Genomic DNA, 18,344 nt, shown 5'->3' on the forward strand with positions numbered 1-18,344 from the left:
GAAACATGCATGTATACAATCTGACAAAATAACTTTGCATAGGTGTATAAATATTGTAAACAGAAATAACAAATATAATTTGAACTTGTATCAGTATACAAGAATCTATACCAATTATATAGGCCCGGCAATCTCATGGACTCAGTGGGTCAACAGCCAGCCTAGCCTCGGGGAAGGGTCTGAGCTCAGTGTGAATCCTGGCTCCGGCTGCTGTTCAGCAGGTGCCAACCCTGTGCTCTCCCTGGAGGCTCATAGCTCCAGGAAATCACTGGATTTAATCAGCTGAGCTTTCCACCCACTTTTTCCCAGCCCATTCAAACTCCATCCTTTTCCAAAGGCTGTTTTCCACCCATTAGGGCTTTCATCCCCCTGGTCCTGGCACACTCTGTCCTCCTAGCCAAAAGGTCTTCCCTGCTGGTCTATCTGATGACATTCCTGGAATCTCCTGAACTCATCCTGACCACCTGCCCCAGTGAGGCTGGAAAACCTCCATTCTTTTTTTTGGGGGGGGGGGGGCTTTTCACTCATCATCTCTATGAGGTTTTTTTAAATTGATATTTATTGAGCTCTACATTTTTCTCTGCTCCCCTCCCTGCCTCTCCCCTCCCCTTTTCAATCCTCCCCCAAGGTCCCCATGCTCCCAATTTACTCAGGAGATCTTGTCTTTTTCTACAGCAATGAGGACACTAAGAGAGACTCACATAGATATAATCTACATGGGAAGTAGAAAGGGTCTGTGCTGCTGGGCTTCTATTTAGGAAGTGGTTCCCTGTGCCAGTGCGTTCAAGTGCACTTCCCACTTTCTCTTCTATGAAGTCCAGTGTGGCTGGCTTTATGTTGAGGTCTTTGATCCATTTGGACTTGAGTTTTGTGCATGGTGATAGATATGGGTCTATTTTCATTTTTCTACATGTTGATATCCAGTTATGCCAGCACCACTTATTAAATATGCTTTCTTTTTTCCATTTGATATTTTTTGCTTCTTTATCAAAGATCAGGTGTTTGAAGATGTGTGGATTGATATCCAGGTCTTCTATTCTGTTCCATTGGTTCTCCTGTCTGTTCTTATGCCAATACCAGGCTGTTTTCAGTACTGTAGCTCTGTAATAGAGTTTGAAGTCAGGGATTGTGATACCTCCAGAAGTTCTTTTATTGTCCAGGATTGTTTTGGCTATCCTGGAAAACCTCCATTCTTTAGGAAGCTCAAAGGGCCCATTTGTCCTGGTCACTCTTGTCCAGGGGCCAAAGCTCAGAGCGTCATGCTGAGTCCAGTGGGAACACGCGTGGGTGCCACAGTTCTCGTCTTCATTCTGCATCTATTCTTCCTCACAACATAGAGGTAGGCGGCTGGGGCCACACACACACAGGCAAGACTCCTCCCCAGTTTTTCCGACTTTGTTATTTTGAAACAGGGCCTGGCTAAGTTGCCCAAGCTGGCCTTAAACTTGTCACCCTCCAAAGAAGCTATAATTCAGACTTCCCCCCTTGACCCAGCTAGACATTCTTCCAAACACTTGGGATAGTGGTGATTCAGAAAGACAAGATTCCCACTCTAATTGGACTTGCGGTCCAGTGAGAAGGGGCAGTAGCAAGCAATCAAACGAATGAACAGAGTAACATAAGCAGTAAGTAGTATAAAGATAATGAGCTTCTGGGTCACAAGTGATTGTGGAGCTGCAGTGGGAACATGAGCAGAGTTAATACAGGGGCAGTGAAATATTAGCAGGACATATTGGCAGGCCATCTTTTTAAGACAAGGTCTCATTTGTAGCCCCCACTGGTCTGAAAGTCACCTGTAGATCAGGCTGGCCTTGAACTCACAGATCCTCCTGCCTCTGCTGGAATTAAAGCTATGCTCAACCACATCCAGCCAGAACAGACCTTTATCCCTGTCCCCAAGAGGTCTGATACAAGATAGTAAGTCAGAGGCCACTCTAGACTATAATAATTGTTAGTGTCTGTTTGTGATCAAGGAACACGACCCCTCCAGCAATAATGGACTAGAAGAAGGGACTACCAGTGGAGAGAGCGGCTTCCAAGGGTGCTATAGAGCCTGACCTTTCAATTCTCCATCTACAGTCCCGGCACATTGCCAGTCTATGGTGTCTCTTTTATGTGTCGATTACTTGTGTGTTCTCTTTGTTGACGGTAAGAACACTGGCTGTTTAAAATTTAACCAGGTCTTTCTGGTGTGACTCCAGCTTCCATCCAGCTGTATAGGCTGCTTCTGGAAGAAGACCCAGGACAAGCTGCCACTCGACAGAGACCGTCCCCCTTTTAGCATCCTGATATGAATATCTTCCTTGTGATGAATTTGGGGCGTGGCTTCCTGTACACCTAACCCCATTCCTTCCTTCCACACTGTGCACACTGCACTGAGCAGGACGTAATGCTAGACACGTCTTAAACACTGAGAAGAATCTCAGCTCCTGGTAACAGAGGAGCAAACAAGTACAGAGAGGTCTGGGGGCCTGGCCCAAAGTCACTCCACTGTGCGGTATTATCCAGAGCACAACATTTTTGTCATGCCTCATTTTTTTAACCCATCCTTCTCCACCTTAGGAATCTCTTGCCTTTTCCCTACTAGTACTATATCCCCTCCTCAGACTCGAAATTCCTAACACCAAACTACACACCTAAGAAAAATGCTTTTCTAATCCTCACTTCCGGTTGTACGCGGGCCTCTGCAGAGCACCTTCCTTAGGTAATCAGGTAGACACTCAGCCCCGTACTCCTAACTGTATAGGATGGACAAGGTACTTAGGGGCACAACGCCTCTTATCATTTTCGTTGGTTCTTGTCTTTTATAGCTCAAGTAGCCGACATTATTGCTTTTTACTTGCTCAATACTGTAGACAAGGGAGAAAGGCTGACATGGCCCCTGCCTCGGGATCAGGCTCCAGCCTCTCACTGAAAGGACCCAGTCATCATACCTTCTTCAGTTTCCAGATGCTGAAACCTCTGGAGTGGCTGAAGCAAGAAACAGCAGGCACAACCCCTCTCTACTGCACAGGGGATAACTTAGGAGCCTTGCTCTGGGTAAAACAATGTGTGAGGACTAGATATACTTTTTTTTTAAGGTACTGAGGCTTGAACCTGGGGCCTTGTGCATGCTAGGCAAGCACTCTACCATTGAGACATACCCATGGTGAATTCACTAGTGATGGGATGAAACTGATCTCTGGTTGAAAATGATTTCTTATGACCCTCACCCCTCCCTGAAGGACATTTGCTTTGATTCCAATGGAGTTTCTGAGCTAGAAGTGGGAGCCTTTGCTGCAGATGTACCCTCCAGATGTAGCTTCTGCCACACTTCTAGGGGCCATTGGCCTAAAATGACTTCTCTAGTTAGTGCCCCCATTCAGGTGATCTCCAGCTGTGACACACAGCCCTTCGTAGGACAGGAGCAGCTTCAAACTAACCACTGCTCAAATGAGGTTTGCCTTCTGCAGCTGACTGGGCTGGGGGACCACTGGAAGCCTCCTGGTGCATTCTCCATCTTTCCTGGGACCAGAGATTTCCATTGGACACCCCCTAGTCACCTCAGGCTCGATTCTTCTGGGAATTTCCTCATGGTCCTTCTCAATAAAAAGAGGCAAAGGGGAAACCTTCAGCCACAGCACCACACTCCTGATTCTGTGTGCATGTGAGCTCATCTTTCTGCTCAGTGTATTTGGTTACAAACAGGCATCAGCTCAAGAGAGGAAAAGGAAACCTGTATGGTGTAGCCCTTTGCAGCCTGTGTCACCACCCCAAGGCTATCGGGTTGGAGCAGCTCATCCTCTCGAGATGGCTGAGATTCTTCTCGTCCTACTATCTCGTATGCTTTACCCAAGCCCACGGCTCACACAACCCTAGGGGAAAAAAACAATTTCCGGATTATTCCCTGTCTGACTCAGAGCTGTAAGACAATCCTCCTAAACACCTAAGCTGAATTCTGCCATGCTTTCTAGGAAGTGCCAGCTCTTACATCACTCACAGCCTGGCAGCAAAAGCTGGGGTCCCGCTGCAAAAACCAAGTCTTTGCTCTCACCTCTAGAGTGCTACCTTGCTGAAATGAAAGATCTGAACTTGGTGCTTACGTAGCAGATCAGCGAGAATTGTAACCCTCTTGATTTCTACCCTGAAGGTCCTTGAACTTGTCAAGAACATTGTGGCTGATGACCGAGTCCAGTTACATGTGCTGAGGTCTTTTGAGCCCCTGCCCGTCAGCCCCTCCGATGCCAAGGCCATAGGCTACCAGCTGCTTCAACAGACCATACGGTCTGTCTTCCCGGAAGTCGATATTGTTGTCCCCGGTAATGACTTCATCAGATGTGGCTGGTGGGTGGTGGTGGCCGGGACTGCTTCCTATCTGATATTCCTTTCCCTGCCCCCAACCCAGCCATTCATCCTGGAAACAGCTGGCTGCTTCTGTCCCTGGAACTGTACTTTTCCCCGGGGGTGGAAGTGAGAAGGGAAACAGGAAAGGGACAGAAACAATAAATTAGGTCAGCCGAGGATGGGTCCTTGCTTCACCTATGGCAGTAGCGTTCTGTGTCCCTCTGACATAGAAGAGGCATTGGCTTAGGATATGCCTCTCCTGGAGGAGTTACCTTGTCACCAACCTAGAATAACAGCTGAGTAGCAGGACTTAGAATGACTGCCCAGAACAGCCTCTGAGCCCATGACATCCATACCGGTGCTCCTCCTGGGTCTAACGCCTGCAGGCCCCTCGGCATTTCCCCCACCTGTGCTAATGCCGTCTAAATCTGGCAGTGGTCCTCCCAGGGAACTTCACAAAATGTAGAACACCTGGACCCACCCTCATATTCCAGCAGAAATCTGCCTTTTTGCAAGATGTTACCAGGGGAGTTTTGGCGTAGTGATGACTGAGCAGTTCCCAGGTCTCTGGTCTCCATGTGTGGACAAATGTCCAGTTCCCTCTAGGTGGGTTAACTTGTGGCTTTCTGTGAACATTTAGGAACCCTGGTTCTCACAGTCTATATCTTCCTCTTTCAGCCTCGAAGGCTCTCCCTACCCCATTCTTGCCCCTGGCCATCATCCCAGCAGTAGGGTCAGACTGCCATGGGGGTAGAGAAAGTTAACAGGAAGAAATCCACAATGCATGGGTTTAGACCCAGGTACCCATTGGAAATGAGAAGAGGAAAGTAGAACAAAACACAAAATACCATCCTGCACTGTCTTGCCGCCCTTGCACTGAGGCTAGGAATGGCTTTCCCCAAAGGTCCTGCCTATCCAAGGCGAATCCAAGCCCAGCGGGGGGGGGGACCTATCCAGGGGGGGGCTTCCTGGGACTTTCCCACCTGAACTTTGCCTCCCTCAGAAGATGAGACCAGCAGAACACAGCTCCATTTTACCTCAGTAAAATGCCCCCGCGGTTGTTGGCTTCTGCCCTAAGTGATGCAGAACAAATGATCTCTCTGAACTCGCGAGTCCTCACACAGTATATGGCCTTGGCTGGGAGGACAAAGTGGAAAGTCTCCCTGGCCATCATGGAACGAGAACAGCTTAGCTTTGGGCCACTCGGGGATATCTCACCCACGCTTCTAGGAGGTTCCATGTTCCTGGTTACAGTTACAGTTTTTGTAAGTATTTGAAAAGAGACAATTTAGACAATAAAAAATGTCCTAGGTGCTGGGTGGTGCATGCCTTTAGGCCCAGCACTTGGGAGGCAGAGGCAGGCGGATCTCTGAGTTCCAGGCCAGCGTGGTCTACAAGAGCTAGTTCCAGGACAGCCAGGGTTACACAAAGAAACCCTGTCTGGGAGGTAGGAGGCGAGACCTAGGCAGATGCTCTTAGGACATCCCAGTTATCACTCTACAGTGACCCCAGGTCCTAACTGGCTCCCAGTCAGTCACCCGGCTTCCCCTGCATCACTGGACAGGTGGCTCGCACGAAACCCATTTTCTCTCTCTTCCCCTTCTAGGTATTTGCATTGCCAACACAGACAGCCGGCACTACGCCAACCTCACCAACGGCATCTATCTGTTCAACCCCGTTTTCTTGCAGCCTCAGGGCTTCAGTAGGTAAGTGGAATAGGGTTAAGCAGCAAGGCTTAACAGATGTATCTGAGCTGTCCCTTCCCGTTTGGGTGACTTACAGAATAGAGAAAAGCCAGGTTTTGACAAATTAGAGAGATTCTAGAACCCAAGTTGGCATCGTGGCTCCAGGAATCGTGAGGGTAGTCCCCATTCACAGTCCTCTTTCAACAAGTGGAGAGAGTCAAGTGACTGGTGAGAGGTTGTTGGGAAGAAGATCCTTGGGAGAAGCTGGATGTAGCAGCCTATAAGCCTGGCACTTAAGAGACTGAGGCAGGAGGATGGCCACTTTTTAAAAAATTATTTATTCTTATTTTATGCATGAATGTTTTGTTTGCTTGTATAGATGTATAACATTTGCATTCATTGCCTTTAAGTGTTGGAAGGGGGCACCCCAGAACAGATGGTTATAAGCTATGTGGGACTCAAACCCAGGTCCTAAAAGAATACCCAGTGCTCTTCACTGCTGAGCCATCTCTCCAGCCTAATGCATTGCCAAACTTAAATCCAGCCTGAGCTATGTGACAAAACCATGTCCAGGAAAGAAGGGGATCCTCAGGTAGCCTTTCTCACTTTGAGAGAATGCTCATCCCTGGACCTCCCTTCCTCCACCTGTAAAATAAGGAGACCCTCCAACATTCTTTGATAAGCAAACACACACGAGTTTAAAGGTGTGCATGTTAGTTGGCCTTCTCAGAAGAAATACTGTGGAAATCCAAAATGTGAATACCAATTTTAACTGTCAAGTATGACCGTTATTGTGATTCTTCAGGCAATTTTAACTCTCAAAGTTTGGGAAGATAATTTCCATTTAGCCTTCTGCAATCTATTACATCAGACCTGATTTCTTTGCCATACCACAAGTCACTTGAAACAGAATGAAAATGTTTGAATGTGATTTTAAGAATAGCACTCCTACTGGGCAGTGGTGTCACATGCCTTTAATCCCAACACTTGGGAGGCAGAGGCAGGTGGAGCTCTATGCATTCAAGGCCAGCCTGGTCTATGGTCTACAGAGTGAGTTCCATGATAGCCGGGGCTACACAGAAAAACACTGTCTTGAAAACCAAGAAGAAAAAAAAAAAGGCCCTCACTGAGCAAGGCATGGTAGTCCATGGCAAGGGAGGCAGAGGCAGGAGGATCTGTCTGACTTTGAGGCCAGCCTCGTCTAATGGCCAAACAGCCAGGACTATATAGAAAGACCCTGTCTCAAAAAAAATGTAAACAAAAAGCATAGTATTTATGTTTGGGGAGTTGTTAAAATTGAGTGTAAATGCCCCCTCTGTTTCCTGTCATCTTTGCACTTTGAGGGTTAAACATGAGATCTGATAGCAAGGTTCCTAGGTAGAGGCTGGAGAGGTGCCCCGGGCTGTTGCCTTCCTGCCTTCCCTTATCCCTGGTGAGCAAAACCTTAGGAAAAACTCTAGCAGGAGACTCTATTCTAAGAACATAAGAATTAGGAAGATAATTCTACCAGTGGAGAACCGACCTCAGAAAAGAAGACTAGGCTAAACAACTCCCAGAGAGTTATTCAATGTTTTCCCCACTGTTCTTAGGCAGGAGCACGGGTCCTTGAGAAATAATGGGTGTGGCACACATGAGCTGACAAATGACTTTTGTCACCTTGGCCCCCAGGAGAACCAAAGATTAGCCATATGGGAGGGGGGACCAGGAAGGGTGTTCTGTGCCAGCTCTTGTGCCACAGCATTTGACTCTTATCTCCTCCCCCCAAAATGCTTCTTCCCTCAGTATCCATGGAATCAACGAGAAAATCTCCGTGCGGAACTACGAGAACCAGGTGAAGTTCATCTTTGAGTTGATCCAGAATGCAGACACCTACAAGGAGCCAGTTCCTCATGTGCATGAACTCTGAGGCCAGGATACAGCTGGGTGAGGGGTGCCCGACCCTGGGCAGGACTAACCTACAGGGAGAGACAGAGACGGTGTTGACGAAAGGTTTGGTGGAACCACCTTGCACTGCAGAGTTCATCTGCCTGACTCCCTCCTTCACTCGCCATAGACCAAGCACCGAGGAGGAGGAGATGAGCAGAATCCAGCCTGTCATTTCGATGTCTGCCCTCTTCTCCTGAGTGGCCTCAGCTGCCGCTGTCCTGCCATAGAAGGTGTTGGCCTGTCTCACTAGTCCTCTTTCCCAGCCTGCCTTAACAAATGCAGATTTTGGAAAAATCTCAGGAAGGTTTTATCTAGATAGAATGTTAACTTAGGGTACTTGAGCTGGATTGCCTTCTAGGATTTCCATTCTCCTGCCATCCACTCTCTTCTTGGATGTGGGAGCTGCCTCTCCTGCCTCTGCAGTCTATTCCACACCTGAGTAGCTCGGTCAGACGGAGAGGCTCCCACAAGCACTGTCAGCTGCTCTCTAACCAGTTCCTCTCACACCTCACAACTCCTGGGTCCAGACACTGGGGCCTGGAAAAGCAAGCTGCCCTCCTTGGGTTCCTGGAACTTTGCTCCCTTCCCTGCCCTGTTCCTGCCACCTGCTCTGGTGACCCCACCCCAGGAGGCACTAATCTGTGGAAACATTTCCCTGGCACCGCCTCTCACTGGAGCCCAGAACCAGCAGAGCCTTGGCCCTGGCACCATATCCTGTTTCAGAATGACCAAGGGGAAGTGGAGGGCAAGGTGGTGGTGGGGTGCTCGAGGGGCTGCTCTTCCCTGGGTAAGAGAGGCAAGGGGAGGCAACCTTCACTGGAGGACTGCAGAACTCCTGCCTTCTCTCTGGACTCCAACCCTAGGCGGTTTGATTCTGCCCAGTAGCTGCCAGGTGGGGGGCTTTGGAAAGCAGCGTTTCTTGACTCAGGGCCAGGATCTGTGCTTTGTGGCTCACAAGGGAGTTGAGGTCACAAGGGGAGACACAGAAGTGGGACTTGAAAGACTCCCTCTTTTTCCCTCTCCCAGCGAGACTTTTTCATGTCTCCTACAGGCTTGATAGCACTGGGTTTCCTTGCTCCCTCAGAAGCCCCGTTCTCCCTCCCTCTGGAGTCCTTACCTTCCTCCCATGGATGTGAAGATGTGAACTGCTCCTTGCAGCTCTGGCTTAATTGTCAGTGTTAGAAACAGTGTGCGAATTATTCAGGCTTTTTTTTCTTTTTTCTAAGATTCACATTCCTTCCCTCACTCTCTCTTTTTGGCCAATTCCGTACTTATTCAGCTTTTGTTGGAGGGCAAGCTTAAGAACAAAAATAACCCTTCACTTTTGTGCAGAGCCCTACAGAGCAGTTCCTTACACCTTATCTCAGCCCTGTGACTATGCTGTTGTTACTCCTTCCTGCAGAGATGAACTTGATTCTGAGTGGGTTCCACATTTAGCAGGAAACAGTGGCTTGAAGCCACGTCACCTGGCTCCCACACTCCCCATTATCCTCTGACCCTGTGTCACCTCCTCCCCACTGATGTCTTATTTAATTCCCGTAACAACCGCTGAGGCTTGAGTGTGTCCCCCACATTTGTCGGTTGTGAACTTGATCCTATGAGAAAAGTATTCCGAGGGAGGAAACCTAACTGATTAGGATCTGTCGTTGTGGGGTTGTTAGGATTAGACAAGGCCATCAGGGCTGAGCCTCATCCTTGACTTACTGATGACTTTTTAAGAAGAGAGTTTGAGGTGATAGACACATTTAAGCTGGTTTGGACATCGTCCCATGAATACATGTGTCAAAATATCACACAGTACCCCATTAAAAGACAGAAGGGGGGACCAGAAGACAGACAAGTCCTGGAACTTGCTGTCTACACCAGGATGGCCTAAAACTCAAAGAGATCTGCCTGCCTCTGCCTTCTGAATGCTGGGATTAAAGGCCTGCACCACCACCTCTGATTTAGTATTCTTTTCTTCCAATAAGAGCTGAACATTTCACCAAATGTTTTTGGAACTATAAATATTTTAATTGAAATGAAACAACTTGAAATTCTTGTGTTTGATGTCTGGCACACTGTCAAGAATAAAATTGCGCCTTTGCATATGTTACTTTTAGATCTAAGAATATAAAAATTTCAGAATTGAATAAAATGTTTAATACTAAGAAATGTTCTTTGGCCATTCTGCAATATTGGAAAAACTACACTAACTCATGAGTAGCCCAAGCCAGGGATTAGAACTCAAAGCCCTTCAAGAAAATGGATGTTCAGGACTACTAGCAGGTAACACATCTCACAAGGACCATTGCCCTCTTTCTACCCAAAGGGAGGGTATGACAGGCTTTCCCTTGTCTTTTTGTCCTAAACATTTTGACAACTCAGTTCTACCTTGTACTCCAAATTCATGCCGGCCTTTAGTTCACAGCAACCCACAGCCTTTAAGACAACCAGGCATCAACTTTTGCTGAAGATAGAGGGCATGCTTGCTTTGGCAAGCACATACACCAAACTCAGACACCAGCAAAGATTAGTGTGCCTCCCTCCACCCTGCAAGGATTGCATGGAGTTTATAAGATGGTCTTTATTTTTAAAATTAATTTTCCTTTATTTTATGTCCATAGGCATTTAGTGTGTATGAATGCTTGCCCACATGTGTACAGTACCTGCAAAGGCCAGAGGATGGCACCAGATCCCCTGGAACTGGAGCTATAGATGGTTATAAGCCACAAGTTAGGTGCTGGGAATCAAACTCTAGTCCTCTGGAAGAGCGCAACCATTGAGTCATCTCTCCAGCCCCTCTTATTTTTAATGTATACCAACTTCAAAACATTATAAGATAGACCAAAATATATCCTATTTTATCAATTTAAATAAAGACTTAGGGCAAGATAAATGTTTTTCTGGAGCCTGATCTCTCAGGAATGTATGTTCAGCAGTTACTAACTGCTCTATCAACACCAAAAATTAAGTGCCAAGGGACAGAGTGTTAGACACATCAGGGCTGTGACACATGGCTCATTCTAAAGCGAGAAGCCCAGGTGAGGTGTTTCTGTTCCAAATGTAAGAGATAAAACCTTATTCTTTTTTTTCCCCCCACAACAGGGTTTCTCTGCGGCTTTGGAGCCTGTCCTGAAACTAGCTCTTGTAGACCAGGCTGGCCTCGAACTCACAGAGATCCGCCTGCCTCTGCCTCCCGAGTGCTGGGATTAAAGGCATGCGCCACCACCACCTGGTGAAAACGTCTATTCTTTATGTGTCATGGTGCCTCCATGGTGAAGAGATCGCCATTGCAGCGGAGACCTCAGAGCTGAATGAGAACCAGGCAAAGAACCACAAGCACAGGCTAAGATGCTGAAGCAGATGCGCATGTGAGGCCTTCAGAAAAATGAATGACGTCAGTGTGGGCCTTTTAAGTCAGGGAAGGGAAAGGGAAGTGCAGCAAAGACCCTTTCCTGGGTCCTGTCTAGTTCAGGTCCTTCTTTCTTTTTTTTTTTTCCATTTAAACACTGCTTGGCCCATTTCTATCTAGCCTCTTCTAGGCTAATTCTCGCACCTGGACTAGCCCATTTCCAATCATGTGTGTAGCACCCCAAGGTGGCGCTTACCAGGAAGATTCTAGCCTACGTCCATCCTGGGTCAGAGCTGAATTGCGTCTGTCTGCTCGGGAGCCTGGAGCATGGCATCTCTGCTGTCGAGTCTGAGCTCACTTCCTCTTCCTCCCAGCATTCTGTTCTGTTTACTCCTCCCACAAGGGTTAGAAAGAAGGACCTGGCAAACCGAATCCAGGTCCTTCTTTCTAACCCTTGTGCAGAATTTACTATAACGAGGTTGCTAATACAATTAACCTGTGAAGTAAGCTGTTACAGTGTAACAAGTGGGAAACAGAGGCAGTGGAATGGACAGAGATCTGTAAATGTAAACGTTGCTAGTCGCTGGGGAGATGTAAACTTATGTTCACCAGGTTGGCTGCAATCAAAAAAGTGGAAAATAACAATTGTTGGCAAGGATGTAGAGAAGCTGGAAACCTCGTGCGTTCGCTGGTGGGAATGTGACATGGTAGAGCAGCTGTGGAAACGGTTGGTGTTCCCTCTAAAGTTAACCAGAGAATTACCATATTACCCCACCATTCCCCTTCAGAGTACGTGGTCAAGAGACATGAAAACAACAGGTGTTCAAACATCTTTTTGTTGACTCAAAAAATGACATCACGGAAAATCTTAATTATAAAAATTTTAATGTACACAATATAAAATATATACACGTCTGTGCTCGAAGACTTTGTAATGTAGATTGGGAAGCAAAATGAATGTAATAAAACAAGACTTTCATGGACCAGCAAGATGGTTTAGTGGGCAAAAGGTGCTTCCTGCCACGCTTTGCCACCAGAGTTCTGTCCCCAGGACCTACATGATGGAATGAGAGAAGTAAATCCCACAGTAATCCTCTGGCCTTCATATACACAGTGTGGCACATTGTGCCCAGCCTCCTACACACACACACACACACACACACACACATGCTTGCCTGGCATGCATGGAGCCCTGGGTTCAATCCCCAGCAACTGAGAGAAGAGGTGGGGAGGGAGTGGGAGAAGGAAGGAATGAAGAAGAAACATCTATGAAAGAAATCTTGAGCTGGTAAGGGGCCATCTTGCATATGTACTCTTCCACCCAGCCACACACTCAATGCTGCCCCCTGCATCTGCCACGTTCTCCCTTGCCTGCCTGCCTGCGTGTTATAAGTCTTTTTCTTTTAACCAGAATGATCCCCCACTTTCAATTCTTCTCGGCAGGCACTTAGGAGTGAAAATGCTTGGTCACATGGAAATTCTGTGCTTAACTTTGAGAAAACACCACGTGTTCACTATAGAAGCAACACCATATCACCTGCCCAGCAGACTGCACTGGCAGGTGTGATTTTCTGGGGTTTGTTCCCCCACCATGACCTAGATGACCAGTGTAGCGGATGCAATATGTTACCTTGTGGTTTGGATTTGCATTTCCGTAATGACTAACTTCAATTACTTTTGAAAGCTCCCTATCTTGTTTTCAAACCGCTGACTTCATTTTCTACGCCTTATACTGCAGCAAGCATTTTCATAGTGTGATCACTGAGATCAACAGTTTGCACATGAACCACCGCTGTCAGATTTGGTCAGAGAGCCACTCTGTCACCGGAAACTCTCTGAGCCTGGCTGAGTCCTCCCAAGCACAGGCAAGGGTTTCTTGCTAAAAGATGTTTCTCTGAAAGTTTCCTGGGGAATCTAATATGAAGTCAGGACTGAGAGCCACCAAGCAAGGGCTAACTAGATCCAAATAGTTGAATCATGAGTGAGTGTTATCTGGGGTACCTTTTTCTGGTCTGTCTCCCCGAAGTTTTATAAACAAAATTTTTAGGAAGTCAGAAATTTATGTTTAAAACAGATGCCTATTTTGTGATTCTTACGATCAGGCCAGTTTAGTAAACTAAAACTAGGTAAGCAAAAAGGATAAATACAGAGGATAGTTTGAAACTAGATAATTTAATTTGCAGGATATGTTCTTACAAGATGCTGTCTCCAATTTCTGGCTGAAGGAATGCTACTTATCAGCACCCATATTCTCAGACCATCCATCCTTAATTCTTCGCACTCTGCAAGGTTTAGAATTCAACATGAAGCTCAGAGAGTGTGAGCTGACCCTTCCTGATGTCTCATGTTTGTGTTTGGCTCTTTCTTTGTAGTGATATCAGAACAACCCTCCTGTGAGAGGGAATTTTCCAAATGCAGTTACTACCGACCCAGAATCTCTGAGAAAGGCAGTCAAGTCTCCCCATTGGAGATGTGGCCCAGAAATATGAAGGGGCTCACTCAAGGCCGCATACCTAACGTTTGGCTAAACATGATTCAACCCGTGTAATTTCAGAGCTGTGGCGCATTCCGCCCCGCTACACTGTTTTAGTGACAACATGGCCTCCGGCCTCCTGTTACAGTTCACTGAACAATTTTTTTCCTGCTGTGCTCAATAAAATGCTGTAAAATACCTCGAGCTCTTCTGCTTGAAGAAACCCCAGTGTGGCTATCAAGGAGGGATTGGGAACCCAGAGTTCATTTACAAAGAAGCCAAGGTAAACCTGACAGCACCCAGCTCTGAGGACAGATGGCCATACTTCCCCATACGCCCGCACCCCTACATCCTTTTAGAGCTGAATGGAGCCGGAAGGGGATATCACCTCAGCTCCAGGCGGCAGGAAAGAAGTTGACCTCTGGGAGGGTGGCAGCAGGGGGAAAAATGGGAGGGGGCACACATGCTCTGAAAAACAACAGTCGGGAAACTTTCCAGCCATGCCGGGCTAGTCTTGTGACCATGGCACACTGGAGAGGGACTCCGGAATGCTATGACGCTTCAAGATGACTCTGCAAGTTGGTCTCGAAGGAGCCCTCAGTGGTCAGCACCTGGACCCAGGGAAAACCGTGGCGTTGGGAGAACCGCAAAACAGAAGGCTAAATGCACTGCGTATCAGGACAAGTGCCGGGACTGAAGAAGGCTGCTCCAAGAAGTCTTCCCCTTGTGGGCTCCTCACAGGACCCTAACTGACCAACAATTGTTTCCCCCATAAACCTTCCCCATGCCCCCAAAAGAAAACTCTGTGCTTTCTACACCAATGCCATGGCACCTCTCTTCGGCTTAGCTGCTGTCCCAAATTCATTCTGTTTAAAATTTCTGGAGCTACTATTAGCCTCTGGATCAATGCCAGCCACTCTGCTTCTCGAGAACCTCAGCAGAGGACACCGAGAGTTTATTCCAGCATTTTGGTAGGACAGTTTCTCTACCCCACAGTGACGGGGACTACTCAGAGACTCCAAAGCAGGAGGAAGAGATGCAGGAAGGAAAGGCACCAAGGAGAAGTGCGCCACAGTACAACAGGCCTGCAGAAAGACTGTAGGAAGTAATGGGCTTCTGTGCTCAGAATGAACATGGTAGGCCATGCAGCAGCTAAAGACAGATCTAAACAGGAAAAAAGGGAGGTCTCCAATGAGAGGTCATGTTGAGATTGTCACCAAAGTGTCAGGGAATCTGTTCTTGCAGAGGACCTGGTTTGGGTACCCATCACCCACATCAGCTGACAGTTGTCAGTAACTCCAGCCCCAGGGATCTCATGTCTTCTTCTGGACCCCATGTGAACCTACACTTACATAGGCTCAGCCCTACACACAGCCCCACACACATAAACACATAATTTTGAATAAAAATAACACTTTAATTTTTAAAAACAGACTTTTAAACTTATTTATTTATTATTAGTATGTGGGTAGAGGTCAGAGGACAGCTTTGTAAAGTTAGTCCTTTTCCTTCTGCCTGTACAAGGGTTCTAGGGATTGAACTCAGTCACCAGCTTGGGCAGCAGGTGCCTTTACTCCCTGAGCCATTTCGCTGGCCCAAGAGTGGACACATCCACAAGGCCAGATGAAGACCACAGGAGCGTCTTGTGCACATGGAGGTTCCTGTCTCACAAAGGGCTGCAAAAATGCTCGGAGACCTACCTTCCCATCTTCATACCACTCATGACTGGGTCTTGCCTGAAATCTCTGGCTGACTTGATACCTGCTGCTAATTCCTGTCCTTACCTCTGTGACCTTTGCCCCCCACATCTGTGTTTCTCACTTCATAGACTGTAGCTATTTCTGCTCTTTCAGTAGAGAAGGCTGAGATGCCTTCCTCTCCCAAGGTTCCAGCTGGCTGGACTGGAAGGAAATGGGCTTCCCCCAGGCCCTCTTGCTGTTTACCCCTAGAAGTCGGTGTGACAGGCCATGCTAGCTAGGCAAATCTCCTTTGTCTCATTCAACAGTCATTCATCAGATTTCCTGGGTTCTTACTGTGTGCCAGGTGCCAGAGATACATAAGTGATCAAAACATGGAGGTCAGAACCTTGTCCCAGCGGTCCTGACACTTCAGGATACCCCGAAGTAAGGTCTTCTGTACTCGAAGTCTTAAAAAGATGTGTCTAATACCCAAAGCTAATGAAGAACTCATATGCAAAATATATGAGCTCCTGAAAAGCGATAAGACAAAAAGCCCAGTGGAAAATTGGCATAATACTTAACAGCTATTCAAATGGCAAAGAAATATGTGGGAAAAATTCTCAACCTCATTGGCTATCAGGACAACACAAATGTAAGCCACAGTGAACCACCACTACCCATCCACCAGAATGGCTACAATTGTTTTTGTTGCTGTTTGTTTGTTTGTTTGTTTGTTTGTTTGTTTGTTTTTAGACAGAGTTTCAGCAGCAGCCTTGGCAGACCTGGAACTCACTCTGTAGACCAGGCTGGCCTTGAACTCATGGAGATCAGCTTGTCCTGGCCTTTGGGATTGAATAGCTACAATTTCAATCTTTTCGGCTTAATAGTACCAGTATTAATAAGGTTATGAAGCAATAAGACATCACTAGCAAGAATATAAATTAGTAAAAGCACATTAGAGAATCACTTAGTAGCATTTACTAAAGCTGAACACTTGTCTGCCCTCTGTCTCCATCCTGTTCCCATGTGCAAGTGTAGACTGGGTGTGGGGACACATGTGCTTTTCATCCCAACACGTAAGAGGCAGAGGCACAGGGACACGGACCTCTGGAAGTTCAAGGCAGCCTGACCTAGGTTAGCCAGGGCCACACAGAGAGACCCTGCCACAAAAACAGACAAACAAGAATGGGAGTGCACCCAGTGGCATCCAGATGCCATATAATAATCACATAATAAACTCATGTAATAATCACACCTGGAAACAACTTAAATGTCCATCAACAGATGCAGATCGCATATGCTTGCTTAGTGACATTACACGGCAATAAAGGTGAATTAACTGATGCTATCGCGTGTCTACAGGAGTGAGAGGAACCAGGCACGGACACCACTCATCTCTCCTGAGCGGTTCCGTTACATCAAGTCCAAAGGCTGGAGGACAAAGCTAACGGTGTGAGACAGAGGCTCTTAGGGAAGACAGGTGAGGCTGTGACCAGGGGGTTTCTAGGGAGGCAGTGATGACTGAATTCTTCCTCTCAGTGGTGGCTACATGGGCCTGCTCACTGTGTCTCAGCTTGTTCTAAACAACAGGTTTTGTGTGCTTGCCCATATGTTTGGTTTACTCCAACTGAAAGGAGAGACTTTTCAAGCAGATAAAAAGTGAGGGGATTGAGAGAGAGAGAGAGAGAGAGAGAGAGAGAGAGAGAGAGAGAGAGAGAGAGAGAGAGAGAGAGATTGATTTTGTTTGTAAGTTGTCATTGAGTAAAAGGTTTTAGTCTTTTGGTTTTTTGAGACAGGGTTTCTCTGTAGCTTTGAAGCCTGTCCTGGAACAAGCTCTTGCAGACCACACTGGCCTCAAACTCACAGAGATCCACCTGCCTCAGTCTCCTGAGTGCTGGGGTTAAAGGCATGCGCCACCCACTGCCTGACTAAGTTTTTAGTCTTGAGACAGAATCTCAACTACATAGCCCTGACTATCCTGGCACTCTCTTTGTAGACTACAATGCCCACTCCCACCCCTGCCTTTTTTGTAGAGATTCTCCTGCCTCTGCCTCCCAAGGACTAAGATTACCAACCCTCACCACCAGGCTGGGCAGGCACATCAACCAGTCTTAATGTCCCTCCCAGTCTATACTCACTACTCACAAGGCTGATCCTTCGGGAGGAGACCTAGTATTGCCCAGTTAAGGAGTAACTTCTGTATCCAAACACAGGCTCGGCTTTTAAGAAAAAATTGGGGTTCGACTACAGTGACATTTGCTTTGCTGGATTCTTAAGAAAATGTAGGCCTTTGATGTCCCAGCAGCTGAGCTGAACGCAGGGATGCGGATTGGCAGGTGGGGACAGGATTTATGGATACATATGTCATCATCATCTAAAGGAATGCCTGCTTGAGTTGCTGTAGAGCATGTGCTCCACAAGCTTGGTTGCCAGCAAGATAATCTCTGCTACCATCCTCACTCAAAGGTATGTATGCTCAATAACCCCAAGCTCCTTTCTAGAGGGGAGGGGGGCAGGAAGGAACCACTGGTCACAGGTTCCACCGACAAGAGGGGAAAGCCTGTCAGTGGGAGTTCCTTTATGGCGAGGTCACATCCCCTGCACAAAACATCCCAAAGAGAACTAGTACTGATTTGGGGTTGATGAGGTGGAGACACCCCAGGGAGGAAGTGGCAAAAAAGGCGAGGGTGAAAACACTCTCCTTCCTCTTTGATCCCACAAGGTGCGTCAGGGAAAATTGGACTTCATTTCGCCCGGGATGGAGCCATCTCTCCCATGGGGCCACGAGTTGGTCAAAGCAAACCTGCTCCCCTCCACCCTTACCTCAGGTGGTGTATGTGGCCCTAGCTGTGAGTCTAACAAATTTTCCCTCCAGCCTGCCCGTCCCCACCCCTTTGAAGGCTGAAACTTTATTAAAGCAGATT

The 18,344-nt window shown here is 47.3% G+C and overlaps 1 protein-coding gene across 1 annotated transcript in view; it reads left to right on the plus strand.

Annotated features, from left to right (window-relative positions):
* Pm20d1 (peptidase M20 domain containing 1) overlaps positions 1 to 10,082 on the plus strand; it is a 32,862-nt gene extending 22,780 nt beyond the window's left edge. Inside the window, exons 11-13 of the mRNA XM_075987864.1 lie at positions 4,130 to 4,298; positions 5,930 to 6,029; positions 7,791 to 10,082. Coding sequence (XP_075843979.1) covers positions 4,130 to 4,298; positions 5,930 to 6,029; positions 7,791 to 7,914 — 393 coding nt within the window. The 3' untranslated portion in view covers positions 7,915 to 10,082. The remainder of the gene's footprint in view (positions 1 to 4,129; positions 4,299 to 5,929; positions 6,030 to 7,790) is intronic.
* The last annotated feature ends 8,262 nt before the right edge of the window (positions 10,083 to 18,344 follow it).

This window comes from Microtus pennsylvanicus, chromosome 10 (assembly GCF_037038515.1).
Source record: "Microtus pennsylvanicus isolate mMicPen1 chromosome 10, mMicPen1.hap1, whole genome shotgun sequence".
NCBI classification, from domain to species: domain Eukaryota; kingdom Metazoa; phylum Chordata; class Mammalia; order Rodentia; family Cricetidae; genus Microtus; species Microtus pennsylvanicus.